This window comes from Galeopterus variegatus, unplaced genomic scaffold (genome assembly GCF_000696425.1).
Source record: "Galeopterus variegatus unplaced genomic scaffold, G_variegatus-3.0.2 Scaffold485, whole genome shotgun sequence".
Lineage (NCBI taxonomy): Eukaryota > Metazoa > Chordata > Mammalia > Dermoptera > Cynocephalidae > Galeopterus > Galeopterus variegatus.
In genome coordinates, this window is record NW_007726596.1 from 297314 (window position 1) to 316313 (window position 19000).

The 19000-nt window shown below is 35.6% G+C and overlaps 1 protein-coding gene across 14 annotated transcripts in view; it reads right to left on the reverse strand.

Moving 5' to 3' along the window:
- TCF4 (transcription factor 4) overlaps window positions 1-19000 on the reverse strand; it is a 366059-nt gene that overhangs the window by 108755 nt on the left and 238304 nt on the right. For 13 of the 14 annotated variants that reach the window (XM_008569245.1, XM_008569246.1, XM_008569249.1 and 10 more), the window contains 2 exons: window positions 17906-18035; window positions 16954-17003 (listed from right to left, as the gene is read on the reverse strand). In XM_008569245.1, the coding sequence (XP_008567467.1) occupies window positions 16954-17003; window positions 17906-18035 (180 nt within the window). Of the gene's footprint in view, window positions 1-16953; window positions 17004-17905; window positions 18036-18298; window positions 18389-19000 lie in introns of those variants that run through there. The other variant, XM_008569255.1, reaches the window with a different exon arrangement.

Consider the following 19000-nt stretch of genomic DNA (forward strand, 5'->3'; position numbering starts at 1 on the left):
TGATTATCCTTTTTGTGGTTTTCAAGGCTGTAAGTTCCCAGTAAACTTGAAAGGCAGATCAAGCTTTATTTTCCAGTGAATATTGTTTTTGCTCTCTGTTGCTGAGTTTAAAGCACAGCTGTGCAAAGTAGCTTCAATAAACCAAGGGATGGTCTCAGAATAACCAGCTCAGAACTTCACCTGGAGTTCACAAACTAGGGGCTACATCTTAACTATATGAAATCCTCCGGAACCACGACCACTTTCATAAATTTTAAGCTGGATCTGTGTCAATTCATACTGATTTACCTTGATTTCAAGGGTTTTTTTTTTCTCTGATTTTACCCAATTTACACAGCAATGAACAAGGACTGAGCCTAATTTCATTTTCTGAACAGTAACTAACATGTTCTTTGTGTTCCCCAAATGAAACAATAATAGTAGGGACAGAGCCTAAACTGCTAATTCAAATAAAACCATACTAGTGAGAGAATTATCTTTAAAAAAAAAAGTTTTGTTTAGTAAATGTATAGAAAAACAATAAAACATCCTAAACCATACTCTGCATGCCTTAAAATGTCCTGAAGTAACTTTCATAAATAACATCTTGTCATAAGTCTCATATTCATAATTGAGTCTTCATAGTGAATGTACTACGTAGGTATATTCCTATAAATTATCAGAGGAGAAAAGGACCTGCCATGGTTTCTAACTAAATTCCTCCAGTACATGGTTCCAAGAAAAATCAAAATGGACCTTAATTGAAAGCATTAAAAACTATGGGCTATGACCCCCCCAGCTTAGAAAAGAAATTCCTTTCAAAAAAAGGAACTAGTGGGCCGGCCCTGTGGCGCACTCGGAAGACTGCGGCGCTGGGAGCACAGCCACGCTCCCGCCGCGGGTTCGGATCCTATATAGGACTGGCTGGTGCGCTCACTGGCTGAGCGCAGTGCGGGCGATACCACGCCAAGGGTTGCGATCCCCTTACCGGTCGCGAAAAAGACAAAAAAAAAAAGGAACTAGCATAACTTCTTGCCTACTTACAATGAGTTTTAAGTGGAATAAGGGGATAGTGCTTTCACCTTTCTATAAATGAAGTGTATACTTCAAAATAATAATTCAAAAATAAAATAAATGATACCAGGAGTTTGAGTTATTATGTTGAATTAATAAATTACATGTGGGCTAACTTGGAACCAAAATAATTCCCTGTCTGTTCTAGAAAATATTTTAATCCTAACCTAGAGAAAAGTGACTACTTAGTAATACCTTTCTTCAGTGACTAAGACACACTCAATTTCTACTGTCCAAGATACCCATTTTAAATGGCTTGATATCCGAAAATATACTAATGAATTATTCAGATCTTACTTTTCAAATGTGGGAGCAAGGGGAAAGTTTGGTTAATCGGTACTATATTTTAAATTTAATCATCAAATTAATTCTTGGGAATTACAAATAATGCCTTAGAAGGCTGCTGAGGACTAGATTTGGCCACTGAATGCTAGTGACACTCTTGCTGAAAGACACACACATCCAGGCAGAGAGTGTCCCAGCCACAGTCATGGGACTTACACCCAGGGAAACCTGTCCTTAATTTATCCCGTCGTGTGTAGATTTGGCAAGGATCTCCAAACATCATTTACATACCATATGCCCTGAATTACCTAGGCACAATGGCTGTGGATAAATATGTTTCGAGTCTGTTTGCTTCCTTTTATAAGTTTTGAAGCTTTCATTTCATTTTTCACATTGCTAAATAATTTAGTGCAATAGTGTATGCTGCAAAAGAATGTTCTGCTAAATCAATACATAGTTCATTGTGCTTTGTGATTAGAAAAAATGTTCCTGAGGTCGGTGACCAGGAGGTTTTATTTCTCCTATGTAAGTATCAAATAAAGGAAATAGCTGTTCACGCTTTTGACTCATTTCAACCTTTGTCTTTTTACTAGTCATATAAATGCAAGGCATCCAACAATAAAACAGAAATTAGATATTATGACATGTGGAACATACAAAATTGATCAGTAAGTTTTCATGTTTAAAAGGGATCACTGAAAATTTATTCTTGGTAATTCCTACACTTGTTCCTCTTGTAATTAAAAGATATTATAATTACTCTGTACCTTAATTTCCCTCTCCCCCTAACAATGGTGCTAATACAAATTGAGTAATATTTGTAGATTGATAAAAATGTATACTTAAACCAAAAAGATCAAAAGCCTAAAAAAGGCTTGGAGCAGAACTACATACATATTTTTTGTTGTGTACTATAAATTTGACTGTATAAACTTCCAATTAAAAATGACATTCACACCATCATTTTTGATAGAATTTTGCACAGTAGGAATACTCATTAATGCAGGGTAATACAGTGTGATAAGCAGCTTAGACATCAAAATAGAAAAAAAAGCAGTTGGTCTACTTTTTACAGGAATAAAATAAAACATAAAAAATCCAAACCTCAGAAATTAATTTAAAAGACCACTTATTGGCATTTTTAAACTATAGCAAATCAGGAGCATCCATTCTCTAGTCAGTTTCTACTGCAGAGATCTCAGTCCTAGCACACACAAAAAATCACATCCATCCTATATTCGATAATACATTAAATGTATTAGAATATGCAAAATGGAATAAAATGCAATTTAAATAATTTTACTTATCCTACAATTAACATCTTAAATAGAGTAGATGCATGTGCTTTTATGTATACACATATATACTTTTTACCATTTAATTCAAAATATCTGAACTACCTGAATTCTTTTCAGCATTGGTAAAAGAGAGGCAAAAAGCCCATCAGCTACCAAGTGTGTGCACATGGGTCATTTCTTGATCTTTAAGTAGAAAATACAAAGTGATTATATAATTCTCAATGGCGTGTTAAAATAAATGGCAAAGGAGGTGTGTCCATAAACTAGCAGAGAAATAAGTAAAAGGCAATAGAGTAATTTCAGGATACTATCAAATAATTTGCTTTCTTTAGGGGGCAAGAAAAAGAAAGGAGCTCCCACTTGAAGACTGGCAATGAAAGGGTTAACAGACATATGCTGTATAATTAGGAGATGCATTAATGATTATGAATAGTAAATGATTTGGTGCAAAGAAAAAAATTTTAGTCCAAGGGACATGTACCTATCTTACATGTTTATTAGTAACTGTATATAACTAGAGAATTCTGCTATTAAGAATCTTGCATTATTGGTGTAAATACTTCCAAGGGTACATCAAATTGTAATCTTTCATACGACATCCATCAAACCAGGCTGGAGATTTTGACAAACATTAAACACAGTAAGGAGGCAATTATGTATGCATGATTTAATCTGCAACTAATTAATATGCAAATTTATTCATATGTTAGTTACTAAATTAAAAATGCAAAGAAGCCCTTATGGTGATTCTCGAAATTTTGCACAAACAGAACATTTAAAATGTAAGGAAAATGAAGTTTTTTAGAAACCTATAACACACTTTTAGTGTCTCCAGAACCTGTTGCATTAAAGATGGCTCAAAAATATGTGTTTAAATACTAGATAATAATTTAAAAGGTGTGCTAATTTTATGTGAGAATGTGGGAACAGAAAGGTTAATCAGAATTCTCTCGAACTCTTAAGAGATACACTCTAATTACCAGACAAATGGTATTCTATTTCAAAGCTTCCTTCCCTGCTTTTGGGGTTGTCAGAAGTTGGTCATCTTATTGATATTTTGCACAAATGGTTAGGAGTTTTGAGGGGGATAAATAGTATTTGAAAGCAACCAGATATATTGAAAATTCTTGGGTAACTTTGAGACCATTTGGTGTTCACTAAACACACAGTTCACTCCTCAAGATGGCAACTCGCTCTTTTCGCCTTTGGAGAACAGCTCTTTTGCAAACAGAGAAATGGGAGGAAAATCTTGGGAGAGGCTAGAAATTCTCCCCAACTCTCTTCCAAATGAATCTTCAAAGAAAATAATGTGGCTCACCAAAAAGCAACAACCTCCCAAAAAAGCAGAAGGTAATTTTATCTGAATTCAATCTGGCTATTTTAGCCCTACATTTTCCAGACAGTCCAAAATTGATTTGAATCCTTTATGTGAGATGAGGGTTTAGAGTGATGATGATTTAAAAATATCTTTGGGTGTCTGTACACAAGGGAGTATCCATCAAGTGCATTACATTATCCTTTGGCAGTACTGCCTTCCGCAAGTATCTGATTTTCCTATGACTGCCTAGCAATCAGCAGCAAGATTTTGTGTGGATCACCTCTCATTTGATTCCTTTTTCATCCGAAGTCTGACAGCCATGTACACAGCTCCTGGAGCTGGCCCGTGAAACAGCTGCAGTGGCCTCCAGAAATCAACACAAGTCAACTGTAGAAGGAAGCATAATAACAGTGTCTACGGCTCTTCCCAGGGCACTGAACTCTCACCCACGTTAAAAAAAAAAAAATCGCCATCAGTCTCATCGCTGCCAAGTGACACACAAAAAGGAAGTTAACCCGTCTACGGCTCTTCCCAGGGCACTGAACTCTCACCCACGTTAAAAAAAAAAAATCGCCATCAGTCTCATCGCTGCCAAGTGACACACAAAAAGGAAGTTAACCATTGGCTGTGACTTGCATTCACAGTCTGACTCTGATTTCCCAGCTTCCCTTAGCCCATTCCGATGCCAAGCGGACTACAGCTTGCCCATTTCATTTCGACCACGGCAGCCAAAAAAAGCACCGCCCCACCGTGCGATGACAAGCAGTCTGTTTTGATATTAGTACCTCAGTATGTAATAGAAGAGAGTCAGATGTCCCCAAACTACGTGCCCTCCCTGAGGGACTCTGTCCTGGCCTTGCTCGGCCAGAGACATGGTGAGTATGCCACAAAATCCTTAGCTTTCAAAGCACTGGGGACAGAAAGGCATCGTCCGCAGGGCTCAGACAGGGGAGAGGATTCATGCCTCCAATTCAACACTCGCGTCTAACTGGAAATATTAACTCAGATTCTATTCACTCCCTGCCAGCCAGCATACATAAGTGCAAACTGAATTACATAAGAAAAGGAGTCTTTTTCTTATATAATTAAATTGTAGTAAATGCTAGTAAGTAAACAGCAGATTTTCTTTTTCTCTTATGAAAGATGGAATATTTGGGGTTCAGAAGAATGAATTTTTTCACTGATTCTTAGAGAGAGAGGAAGATGACAGTAAAATCCTCCCCCTTCCCAATACATTTTGATTTCTTTGCTAAATGCACAGAATCAGACTCTAACCTGGTTTAACCTCTGAATGTGCCTTGTAAAGTTCTAGTTCTCTCCAGCATTAACAGACCATGCTTTATATGATTCCAATGAGGCATCATCAGGTGAGGACTGCAATTGCTGGGCATTTCAGGAGTATGAAAGGACCTGAGGCATCTTTAATTTTTACAGGTGACTCAATTTTTGTTGTGACCAGAACTGAACATAAAGCTTTTAAAAGCTTAAATGTACACATTTATGCATTCATTACACAGTGTTAAATCTAATTTGTTCTTTTTACTGTCACAGGAAGCACATGTTTAAAGCAATCTGTTTCCTCATGTGAATGCTTTCCTGTCTGTTTAAAAAAAATTGCGACACACTTTACCCTGAGTAACCAAGAGGTGATCATAAATATCCCTAAATAGCATTAAACAGATATGAAAGACATTAACACTTTCAGAATGCCAAAGTAGTATTAAAAAAAAAAATTCTAACAGATGCTCCTAGGTCAAAAAGTGAAATGTGTGTTTCCTGAAAAAACACTCTCATCAGAATCATAAATGAACTGTGAGTGGAAAAGTGAGGTGTTGCTGAACAAACGAGGATCCTTTTGGTGAGGAACACAGCAATCCACTGCCAACGTGTACTTGCCATAAAAAGCCCAACTGAAATGGAAGTCTGATGAAAACCAATATCCTTTGTAATCCACAAGGTGGCAATGACTACCAATGAGGGGGTGGCTAAATCGGATCTGTCGAGCTTCCCAGAGAACGACTCTATCTCCGTGAACCAAAGCAGAAGCCCCTGCTTGGGGACACCAGCCAAAAGGGACCTTTCCTGAGGACTCTAACTTGGTGTCTGGTTTCTCTGCAAATTAAAATTGGCTGGGAAAAGATATTCATCGTGTACCGTCCAGACCACGCTCCTACCACCCCCAACTCCAACCACTGGCAGATGTTTTAAGGACTCTAACTTGGTGTCTGGTTTCTCTGCAAATTAAAATTGGCTGGGAAAAGATATCCATCGTGTACCGTCCAGACCACGCTCCTACCACCCCCAACTCCAACCACTGGCAGATGTTTTTCTTTTTCCTTTAAATGCAAGAGAGTTAAATCATCAGCCCTTATAAAATTTAAGTTTCCCATAGCTGACAAGCAAAAATGCCTTTTCTTTTATGAATTCAACAATGGCCCTGAGAAAAGATACGTTACAATGCGTCAAAGGCCAGAATCCAGCAATTCTTTGACTTTACCTTCAAACACCTGTACAAATATTCCTGTTTAATGTTAGAAATTTACCTAAACGGTCCTAAACAAGTTGAACTCTGTTTTACTTTATAAGAGAAACAAACTACCACCCAGGACTATGAAACATCTAGTCCACACATCTTCAAGATCTTGCCAGATGAAGTTAAAACCCCAGGCCTCCGCTTCACTTTTCGGGTGAACCAGAGCCAGCTCAACAAAGGTGGCCATGTGCATCACTCAGGAGGACCTGCTTCTGGCCTCTTACAGAATACCACCGATACAGTATGAAAGAAAATGCTTGTACCTCCTTATCACTTAGAGGCAGGGCTGTTTTAGGCATAGACAGATTATTGGCAGTGGGAATCACATTTTGAGGAGCTCTGGGCATCTTGGCCTGGTGTCTCACTTCAAAAGAGAAAAGAGGGACTACACACTTCTAACACAAACTTTTTAGAGCAATAAAAGGCCAATGATTAAAAAGGTTGATAGGTGCCTTGGCTTGATAAGAGATGGTACTGTCAGGATGAGGCGATACATAAAGTGTTTGCAAAATTTCATAATTTCAGGAAAAGCAAGTGAACTCTGTTAAGTAAAATTCTTCTGCATGTAACTGAGACCCTGGTCTTAGTTTCTGTTCTAACTATTCTCAAGTAAGCTGCCATGTCAAACTTTTTTCTCAAGTGCCAAAAGAAAGTCAGTTACCTTGTTGCTAATACTAGCATTGCCAATATTTATTATTGTTATATGTAATAATGATATGTAATATTAATATGACATACATGCATTCCATGTAGCTAGTAAACAGCACAGCCAGCTAAACCCCTCCCAATTGATCAGATCCATGCTTTAACCACAACATCATACTGTCTCTATTACAGAAACACTCCCCTGGATTGCCTGTCTTTTTTAGCTGATCTGCTTGGACAGAAGTTGTACATTATAACCAGTGCCCTACATAGAGGTACTTAGGGTTATGTTACAGTGAAATGAAACTTATGAATAGTAATTTACTCCAGATAGTCAAATACTTGTTAAGTTCACATCCACCCTGTTGTAGAGAGCTTTCTGGTCTACATAAAGCGTTCTAAAGAGCTACAGGCAGCATAGCATCATGGCTCAGAACACAGAAACCTTGGAGACAGATCTCAATCCCAGCTCTGCCACTTACTAGCTGTATGACCTTGAGCATATTTCTCCACCTCTCTGTGTCTCAGTTTCTTTATCTGTAAATAAACAACAGCACTCACATTACAGGATTTTTGTAGGATTAAATGATTTAATAGATGCAAAGTGCTTAGAACAGTGCCTGGCACAGAATAAGCACTACGATAAGGGTTAGTTATTGGTATACCAATATCATCTTATTATGCAGGCACTATTTATACCTATTTTGTAAACAAAGAATCAGGGTTGTGACCTAATCAAGGCCACTGGGTGAGTAAGTAGAAGATACTGGACATCAAATTAGGAAGGCCGTTTTATTTCTAATACAGTGTTATTTACACACTACTATGCCATTTTTACTACTATATTAATTCATTTGAGATATATTTCAAAGTAATATGCATAAGGCAGTGAGTTCGGCTCCTATGAAACAAACAAAAAATGTAGGTAAAACATGTCCCTCACCCTCTTCAATATGATGACAAGTGAGTCAGGGGAATAAGTGCCTCTATAATAAGCTTAACGGACAAAAAGTCCACCAGCTACATGGTGTGGGTGATTTTATTTTTGAATGCATGACTTTCTTAGCAGGCCAGACTTTATGCTATTTAAAATGTGACGGACTAATCCCACAAATTAGGATGATGGTAACACAACACTGCAAATTTCATTAAACACGAAGAATCTCAGTTGTGAAGCTTCACAATTTAAGAAAGGGTACACTGAGGAGAAAAGCACGTTCTATGTTACATGGAGTGCTTAGTTTTTAGTACAGTTGAAAAATACGCTTTGAATAAGTATAAATGAAGAAAGAAATGAGTGAATAAATGAAAACTTATGAAAAATGCTTTTTCCCCCCTCCCACCTGGGTGCTCCCAGCTTGTTACTGTAGGTTTCACTTAATAGAGAGGATGTAATTTATTAAAGAGAAAACAAAACAGCATTTTTTTGTAAAATAATTGCCTACTGTAATCCCAACTATATTTGCCCGTAATCAATATGCCTAATTCTATTTTATCTTGCTCAGCTGTATCAATTAAACCACAAATTGTATGTGCCAATGTCCTGTACACCTCTAAAATTAAAATTCATATAAAGATACTATGTGAGGAACCCACAAGTTTTTGGCAGTAAAATTGTACTCATGAAGCATATGCCTTAGTAGTAAATAAAAAGAATTTGTAACTTTTTATTATGTGACAATATTTTCAAATAGTACAATAGTTACAGAAATAGGTTTATTTTCTATTTAGCTTAATGATTTAAAAAAATTAAACTGACTCAACAAGTCTGAATCATCAGGACATAAACATTCTTTTGAAATCTCAGCTTCAGTAGTAATGAGAAATGGGTTGGCTACATCCTTAGACAAATTTTATTTTTATCTCATCTTTCAACATCTCGAGTTATTAAACTTTCTTATGATACAGCCCCAATTTTTATACTCCACTTATTATTGAATTATTTTGTACTTCAAGTTTGTTCCATAATGAGTAAGGCAGAAAATATTATTGTAACCTCGGTTAATATACCTGAGCACCTGTGAAACAACCCAATTCCCCAAACAGGGTTACTTGAAAACATTAACGCTAAGAATCAGCCACCTACTTGAAACTGCTTTCTCATAGCAGCTAATGATATAATGATATACTATGCCAATCGGTAGAATGAAAGCCATTACAATATTATTATAACTATAATCCAGGAGGCATATTTAGAATGATATGGGTTGGGAGGAAGGAGGTCGCTGTAGACAGTTAGGTACTCTTTCTCAAATGATATCAAAATAATTGCTCCAAAATAACATTTTCCTAAATTCCCTAAATGGTAACAGCAAGTGGTAATAGTGACAGTTTTTTGTATATGTGTGTGAGGAATGACACCAGTTTTCATGATTAAATGTACCACAAAGACTATTTTTTTTGAGAAAATGTAAGTCTTTCTAATATGAGCCCATGTTTCACAAAGGAAATGACCTTTAATCACTGCTGACATACGGCAACACACCAAGAAATTTTCTTTACAGTTTGCTGTGAAGATCACTTCTCTAAGGAGTGCTCCACTGAAGAATCAAAATAAATGTAGGGAAATGTAATGCACACACAGATCCTCTTCTGATCACTCTAGAAGCAGACACTTACATATCAAGTTTCAACCCTAGCAGGATATTTATGATCAATTCCTCAGATGACAAAATTAGACTGGAGAGAGAACAGTGGGGGTCGCTAAATCACTTAAATATAATTCTGAAAATGTGCAAAATATAACTTTCGCATTCTCTCAGAACTGAAATCTATACATCTCCCTCAAACTTAAGTCATCCTTACTTTCAATCCAGAAATTGGAGGAAATGCAGAACTCTTCTGCACTACCTTAACTTCTCTGAAGAGGGAGTGTATGTTCAAGCAAAGCCTGAAACTCCTCAAATAGCTCTACACCTATGAGGCAGCTGCAACTTAAAAAAAAAAAGAGGAATCATTCACAGGCTGCTGTTTTGAGATAAAATAATTGGGTATTTAAAACTACAAAATTTGCATTGCCTCTTATAAAAACTCTTATTTCTTTAAAATGAGCACACTCATATACACAAACACCCTGGACAGTTGAGGAATCATTCACAGGCTGCTGTTTTGAGATAAAATAATTGGGTATTTAAAACTACAAAATTTGCATTGCCTTTTATAAAAACTCTTATTTCTTTAAAATGAGCACACTCATATACACAAACACCCTGGACAGTTGAGACAGATCAAGGCTGAAAATCTCATGCCATTGCTTTGAAATGCAACTTTACATTCAGTTGCATTTAGGAATTCAGTGCATTTGATGTAAAAAACAAAACAAAAAACCCAACCAAACAAAAACAAATCAGGTGTCTGTCAACAGCCTGACATTATTTATTCTGCTTTAAGAAAATACAACTTCGCTATTTTTAAAGAGGGTCTTTATTCTTTTAAGATTATTGCCACATTTTTTGAGAAATTCTTATTTACCCCTCCCAGTTTGGCTCTGATCTGTTAGTTCCAAACAAAAACTTTAGAACTGTTTGAAACCAGGACAATCCACCATGAAAATGCAGAAATTGTCAGTGATTAGAAAAAACAATTTTCTCTACATTAGAAAATAAAACTGTTTTAACCAATGAAATTTTAGAAGATAAAAAAAATGTATTCAACCAAATATCAAGCCAAGCATCTACATCACTCCATAAACATAAATTCACAGTTAAGCCAGATGCTACGGAACAACGTCGTATAATTTCAAAATACAGCACACACAAGCCCTGTCACAATTCTCTCTAGGTAAAGTAGCCTTACAGTGGCTTCTTAGATTTCTCAGTAATTAAACCACTCAGATAGAGTCCAGGACTTCACACCAAATACACTCTTCAGTGAAAGTGATAAAATAAGGTTCAAAATAACAGGTCCCTGAAACGTATTTCTCCTTTCTCAACAAAGGAGTCCAGTTTCACATTAAATACTATTGCTCCAGTTACTTAAATCTTAATATACATCTTGATAAATCTTAGCAGGTGAAATAGTATTTTGAAAATCTGGTTAAAAATAAAATACACAATGGGAAGATGTGGAGATATGCCACGCATATCACCTTAGAAGAACTTGCTGAATACAAAAATTGGACCTGCTGGTCAGGAATGGAAGGCATGAAGCAGTTGTGTTTTGTTTGACTGTTTCAGGCATACAACCTTTTCATTTGTAAAGATGATCCAGGAACAGCACACAAATACACAAACCGTTCATCCAGTTAACTTTTGTTTTTCTCTCTTACATTTCTTGTCTCTTTATACTTAAGATATGTACGCCTGAAGCCTTCTTTTTTATGGGGTGCAGGAGTGAGCTTCAAGGCAGAGAAGAGAGGAGGATGGTGGAAGGGGGAGTTCACTACTCCAAAATATCAGACAAAAATACAAAAGTCTTTTGGCAAATTTTTGGGAGATTAGAATGTCTAACGGCATATTTGCATGCCTCATGTGTACTTTCTGAAATATTTTTAATGGAATAAGGACCCCCAATGAAAATAAAGATCCTCCCATATTTGTTTGATATGCCAGCAATTCATAAAAAAATCATTCTCTATAGCCTTTATATGCAATGGAGAGGATGAGACTGGTTTTCCAAGAAACAATGTGAAGGCTGAATTTGAAGCCTTTGCTTTAACAAATTCAGTATGCCAGCAATTCATAAAAAAATCATTCTCTATAGCCTTTATATGCAATGGAGAGGATGAGATTGGTTTTCCAAGAAACAATGTGAAGGCTGAATTTGAAGCCTTTGCTTTAACAAATTCAGTATTAACTGCACTAAAAATATTTTCTTTGTGATGAATATTTTCTCAGCTTCCAAGGTGTACCCCAGGCATGTTATATATACTGTGTAAATTGTATGAATAATAGTTTTGTCCTATTTGGGATGATTTAATTCTGCTATCCCTAACCGCCTACCGGCTTATACATTTTCATAATAAATAAGTACAATTTTAATATCCCAACCTCATATTTCAATACCTTTAATTAGAAAATGGACTGTAAGTTTAAAGTTGAATATTGTGAGCTACCCTAACATTCTGAGGGGAACACCTACAGTTTACTTCTTCACAAAGTATCTATCTCTCCAGGAATGAACCTTGAAGAGGCTTCTCCTTCTATAACTTATCACACAATTTGCTACTTCTAGACTTTCCTACACAGGATAGAGCCCAGGTGGCTGACACTTAGTTCACTTGTGATAGACACAATATTTTAATATAAATTTCATTTAAAGAAAGTTGTTTTATTACTCCAGTTAAAATTTTGCTGACAAAAAAAATCTGATTTTTTTATGATCAGTTTTTTCAAAAGTGATGGGGTAAATTATGTATCTTAAGTATTGAGTTTTTCAATCATATAATTTCTGTGCCCCTACTAGGAAAAAAACAATTTGTGAATTTTTCTATTGTTTGTGATTTCTTCAAGCGCATGTGGGGAAAAAAGTGTCCCCCTCCCAAAAAAATAGCTTAAGGTATGGATTAAATATCATGTTTAAGACCTTCAAATATTTTTATATAAAGGAAAACACACAGGACAATTAATGTCATTAGCATTGCCCATTTTTCCTGATACCCCTAATAATCTCTTCTGTAAAGGAAAGTCTAATCCAGACTTAAAGAATTTATTTCCAAATTTTTCCCTTATGAAGACTAGTAAATCTGGTATCTAATACAAATTGAGTTTCTATTTTCAATTCCACCTAATGATTAACTCAGGTCTCAGATTTTCTCAGAGGGTCCAAATCTTAGTTTAGAATCTTTATGGTAGTAGAGATTATTTTCAGTAGGATCCATGAATCCAAAATTATCTCTGACCACTCAAAACAAAACTTGCCAGATCCTTCTGAATTTAAAACAATAACAACAACAAAACACAATAAGCCGCAATTTAACATAGGAAATAGACTTTACTGAAAGGTGCAGTTTGAGAAAAGATCACTGTAGATAAGAGGGGTAATAAACTATTTCTAAGGATAAAACTATATTTCCAGAGAATTCTGAAGCTCAAGAGATCCCAAACGGGGTCACGGCGAGGCCTTACTTAAAGTTTCAAGTCAGATTATAAGTGGAGACAAATTCTACCAATGTTTGAAGCAGAACGATTATAGTTGTTAACAGTTTCTGATAAAATGTGCATAATTTTGAAATATTCCAAATTATAAGAATATCAAGGTTTCATATGTTTACATATTGGTGAGCACAATAAAGTTTCTAAAAGACAATGTCTTTGTTTTGTTTTGTTTTTCTGTGGGTTTGATAAAAATACCCTAAAAAAGTATAACATGAAAAATTTTTGCTACTTTCTAGATTTTAACACCTTCATGTTAATTTCTGCTAAGAATCATGAATCATTTTTCCAAACTATGATTTAATGTGGTGCATTTTTCTCTGCATGAATTCATAATTCAAGTGTATGATTATCAGGTTATATGAAGACAAGAAATTTGCTGCAAAGAGCAATAAAGTTGCAAAATATTAAATTTAAGATGAAATACGATTTAAAATAGAAAACCAAGATGCAGACATCTAACAAAATAAGAAGTTCACATGTAGATTGGAGAGATTGCACATGCAAAATAAATTCTGGCATCAACAAAACGCAAAACTTTATTCCTAAATTCTCATCAGGATTGAGGGCTACGAGAAATTGAGATGTGACTAAAAAAAGCAACGTAGTAAAATTTGAACAGAGAACATAAAAATGTTCTATAGCCAGGGCTCCTGTGGGCAATAAGGTAGTCATTTCACACAGTCTTTCCTTAAAAAAAAAAAAAAAAAAAAAAACACTCTAGCCCTAAGTACAGGGTTCTCCAGAGGCACAGTCTTCCTTCTCCCCATGGGGCTTAAGCTGTGGACCCTGCTGGAGGGTTCTTCTGCCATGCTATCCCTATGTCATGCTTCTACAGTGACTTGAGGTCTCTGGATACAGCACACAGCACAAACACACATTCATGCATCCTGCCAGATCCATGGCATGATGTCGGGCCAGGCTTATGTTTTCTCTCTCCCACAGATGCTGCAGTGTTTCCAAAACAGGGCCAAGCAATCCCCTCGCTCTCCTGATAGCCTGGGAAGATTCAGTCTACTGGCGGCAAAGGAGTCCAGCCTCTGTACCACAGTGGTGTCACAAATAATATCTGATTAGGGAATGTCACAGTTTAAATGTTCTTTGTTTGATCTTCAGAAGAGAGAGGGCTTATCTCGAAAGGGGGGAAAAAGTGACTTGACACAACAGATTGTGACAGATTTATTACTATTTATCATGGTAAATATGTATCGAAGAAAACACATAAATGTCTTTATCTAGTCATAATCACTCCAAAAGAAACCTTTTATTATCCCCAATCTTTTCGTATCTGTTATACAAATACTCATACATATTGAAACAAGTTTTAGAAGTATCTCTTATTGAATAAATATTCATAATTTTATTTGAGCTTAAAAAGAGAATAAACCTGGCAGAGGTCTAAAATTACAGAAACATAGATCTACTGGGGCAAAAGTGTTAGAGTATCTAATATAGAGTGTTTTGTGGAATCGAGTTAAAATGTATATTTTGTGTGGTGGTAAGGTGTGGATCTTGTTATAAGTAATAAGCAATCAATACATTCAGCAAAGCTAATATAAACTAAGTTAAATCAATATTAAAAGATCTAAGATATTTTTAAAGTAATGAATAGATGATTGGATTCTAAAATTACCCAAAGTATCTTCTTCTTGCTCAAAAAAAGAAAATTTCCATTTTTAATTGAAGTCTCCTCCTTCTTGTCTTTCAAAAAAAAGACTATTTACTGAAATGTTCCATAAGGACCATTTAAAACATTTAGCCAAGATAAATTCTCTAAGAAGAGTAAAACCTAAACTGACCAACAAAAGCCAAACATTAAATAATACGAACCAAATTTCCAATTCCTGAGTTTTATTTATGGGAAATAAAGGAAAGATCACTTTTATATTTCTGAACATATCACAACATACGAGCAAAACATAAATGATCTTAATAGCAAATAAAAAACTGTACTACTAAAATGTTCTACAGGGGCCAGTTACCTATAGGGAAATACTTAAAAATTTACAATAAACTATGAGAAGTTGTTGACAATGATTAAACATATAGATAACATTTAATGCCACACCAACGGTACTCCTTATAAATTGTGTAGATTTCTACATAATTTTAGAATTGGAAAAAATTAAGTTAATTTTAATATGAGGCATAAATAGGGTACGATAGCTTTAAGTTTTTCAGGGCTTTTATAGCATAGATTATCTATCTTTTCAGAACATTCAAAGGTCCACTTAATGTATTTAATATTGTCTGTCTTAGGTTCAGGCATGCTGAAAAGTCAACAGCTGTGAGGACTATATCATTTGAAGTTGTCATAAAAGCTATTAAAAGCTAAAGTTTCATCTACATTAAATCCACCACTAACTTCAAGCTTAAAATACATTCATAAAAACATCTGAAGATATAATTCAATTTCAGTACAACACAGAAATCCAAAGAATAAAGAATTCAGTACATTTTAAGTGACTTACTGAAAGTCCAAAATCACTATTTTATATGCCATTGGCAGTTTTATTTACACAATATTTTTCCATATTTATGGATAATTTTGTGACGTTTCTTCAACATTACCAAGTCTGTAGTAATCAACATACAAAATTTGCTTTTTTTCCGATAAGACTTATTTTGATACATTTGTTTAATAATTTTTAAAACTGAAATCAAGTCAAATGCACAGGTGTTTGTATTAATCTAATCTTAGTTCATTTGGAAAACCAATTATTCATCTAATTTATTAAAAATGAAATAAGACTAATATATGAGCATGAACTGGTAATAAATTTTCAGAAAACTAAACATAATTCTATTTTAATATATAAGAACTTATAGTTTGGATCATTAGCATTCTTTTTGAAGAAAACTAGTACCCCACAGAATTAAAACTTTCTCTATATATATATCACAGGAAGGAAGAATGGAAAAAAGGAAGAAGGAAGGACGAAATAAAGAAAGAAGGGAGAAAGTCATTATTTTTGTTTTATGTAAAGAAAAAATTACTAGAGATAGACGAGTCCTCAACAAAATGAAATTATCTAGGAACTCAAATTTGAAAATATATGTAAGAATTCAAAATAAGACATCATGTATTTAGTTGTGATCAAGACCAACTTTTGCTGTGTTGGGGACTGGCAGGGCCTCAGCAACTCCTGCATATAGCTGCAGCTACTGAAAAGACCCAGAATGCTTTTGGTTACATCTGGATTCTTCAAGTAGTCACCTGGTATTACAGACACAAATGGCTATTGATGCAGCTACCTCTGCAGCCTTTATTCAGCAACCCCTCTAGAAAATAGAGACATTCTCCCTGCACTCTGGGCTGAAACCCATGTAAATTTTTCCTAAATCCTCTCCACAAATCTCTTTTCGCATGCAAATCCATAAATCATCATAATACCGACAAAGAATTTAACCAACACACGAAACTAATACTCATTCTCTTGAAAGCCCTGTACAGGTAAAACTTCTCAAACTCCAGGCACATTTTCAAGGCTCTTTTCCGAGCTTAACCTGCTGAATATCAACATCACCACCCAGGTTTCCAGGATGTGCAATTAATCACTCCAACGTGGGGTCAGGTGGCTGGATGCGCAGGTCATTCCTACCCCATCCACATTCTAGATAAACACACTGCTCTGGGCACAGAGAACCTCATTTCCTTCTATCTTCTTTGCATCAATACAAAACAGAACAAAATAAACAATATACAAAGCAGAAACAAGCAGTACTTACTGAAGATGGTAAACCTGGAGGAACTTTTCGAACTTTCTTTGTCTGTACCTCTGAAAAAAAATGAAGACGCTGTGAGCGTCTACACACCCAGTTTCCTAACTAACATATATTAAACCACAAAGCCATTTAGATTAGACCAGATTTTCTTAAATCGTTACCTAAGCAAACTGTGGTTACCACAGCAAACTATAGTTTTACCATTATCACCCTTTATTCTTGCAGAAATCAAATTCTGCTTTGTTCATAAAAATGAAGATATTTAACTTTTTACTGTTTGGTTATTTAAAAAGGTTCCTTATGCATGCAGCCAAGAGAAACCCAGAAATAAGCACACACCAAAAAAACCTCTCCTGCTACTATAAGTTGCTAACATACCCACCCAGTGTATTACTGGTAGGAGTTGCCAGGCTGACAACTCAGCCAAATTTTATGGTTTGGCGGGGGGTGGGGGTGGGGGTGGAGGTGAGGGAGGGGGATGGTGAAAGGGGAGTATTTAAAAAAAAAAAAAAAAAGATTAGACCAGATTTTCTTAAATCGTTACCTAAGCAAACTGTGGTTACCACAGCAAACTATAGTTTTACCATTATCACCCTTTATTCTTGCAGAAATCAAATTCTGCTTTGTTCATAAAAATGAAGATATTTAACTTTTTACTGTTTGGTTATTTAAAAAGGTTCCTTATGCATGCAGCCAAGAGAAACCCAGAAATAAGCACACACCAAAAAAACCTCTCCTGCTACTATAAGTTGCTAACATACCCACCCAGTGTATTACTGGTAGGAGTTGCCAGGCTGACAACTCAGCCAAATTTTATGGTTTGGCGGGGGGTGGGGGTGGGGGTGGAGGTGAGGTAGGGGTATGGTGAAAGGGTAGTATTTAAAAAAAAAAAAAAAAAAGGCAAGAAAAAGACCAATAATAATCCGTCAGACATTCAAAGAGAGGAACACCTTACCCATGGCACTACTGTGAAGAGGCCTCCTTCGGGGATTATTGCTAGAATACTGATAGTACTGGGAACCAGGTTTGGTGGGCGAAAGGGTTCCTGGGTTGCCCATATCCATGTCACCTCCAAGGAGACTCTGCTAAAAGGTTGAAAGGGAAAACAAACATATAGGTTAATTTTTCCCATTCACCACCCCCCAACTGATTGTTAGTACTTAAACCTATGTAATAAAGAAAACAGCATCTGCTAAGTGGAAATAATTAAAACAAAATGAAAACCAAAAAGAAAAACACTCTAGGAAACTATCACAAAGTTTGTGAATTTTTAATTCTTTACTTTTGAGAGGAAGAAAGACGATGATTCCCTAACAATATTTTTAAAAAATCTTTTAGGATGACTAACATTTTAATTTCATAAGAAAATGGCATTTATGTAAGACAAATGTTTTCTTTCTGCAGACATAGGCTCATATCTGGGAACTATTCATGCCCTTCCTTAACAGGAACCAAGAAGAATCTCATTTTCCGAACGCACACCACTTCCCCCGGCTGCTCACAACGGGGGTGAGTGCAGTCGATCAAGTCCACTGAGATCCCTGCCTCTCTGTACCGGCACATCATGATCCTCCCCGAAGTGACACAGCACCCACAGAAGAGAAAATGCCAGCTGAAATCAAATCCGCACACTAACTTTCCAAATTATAGAAATAGGCATTCTAAGCTAACAGGAACAAATCAAAGGACTTCAGCATGCTCTCTGAGGACTACCAGAGGCTAAAACACATCCTCACAGATTAAACATTTACCTGAAAACTAGAAAACTTTAAAAAATATCATTAACTTATCATGGCGTGACAAATCATTGAACTTTCAAAAATGATGACATAAGATTATATAATCATATTACATTTTCTAACAACTACATAGAAACTTACCCATAATATATAAATCGCCTGATTATACTCTGCATAGAGCACATTGTTCTTTTAATTATTCTGATACGCAATAAAACAAGTGTAGATGGTACCATTTATATTAAGAACAAATTTACTGTTTAATAAAGAAATTTTAAAATTAAGTACCAAAAATCTAACTTTATCGTTAC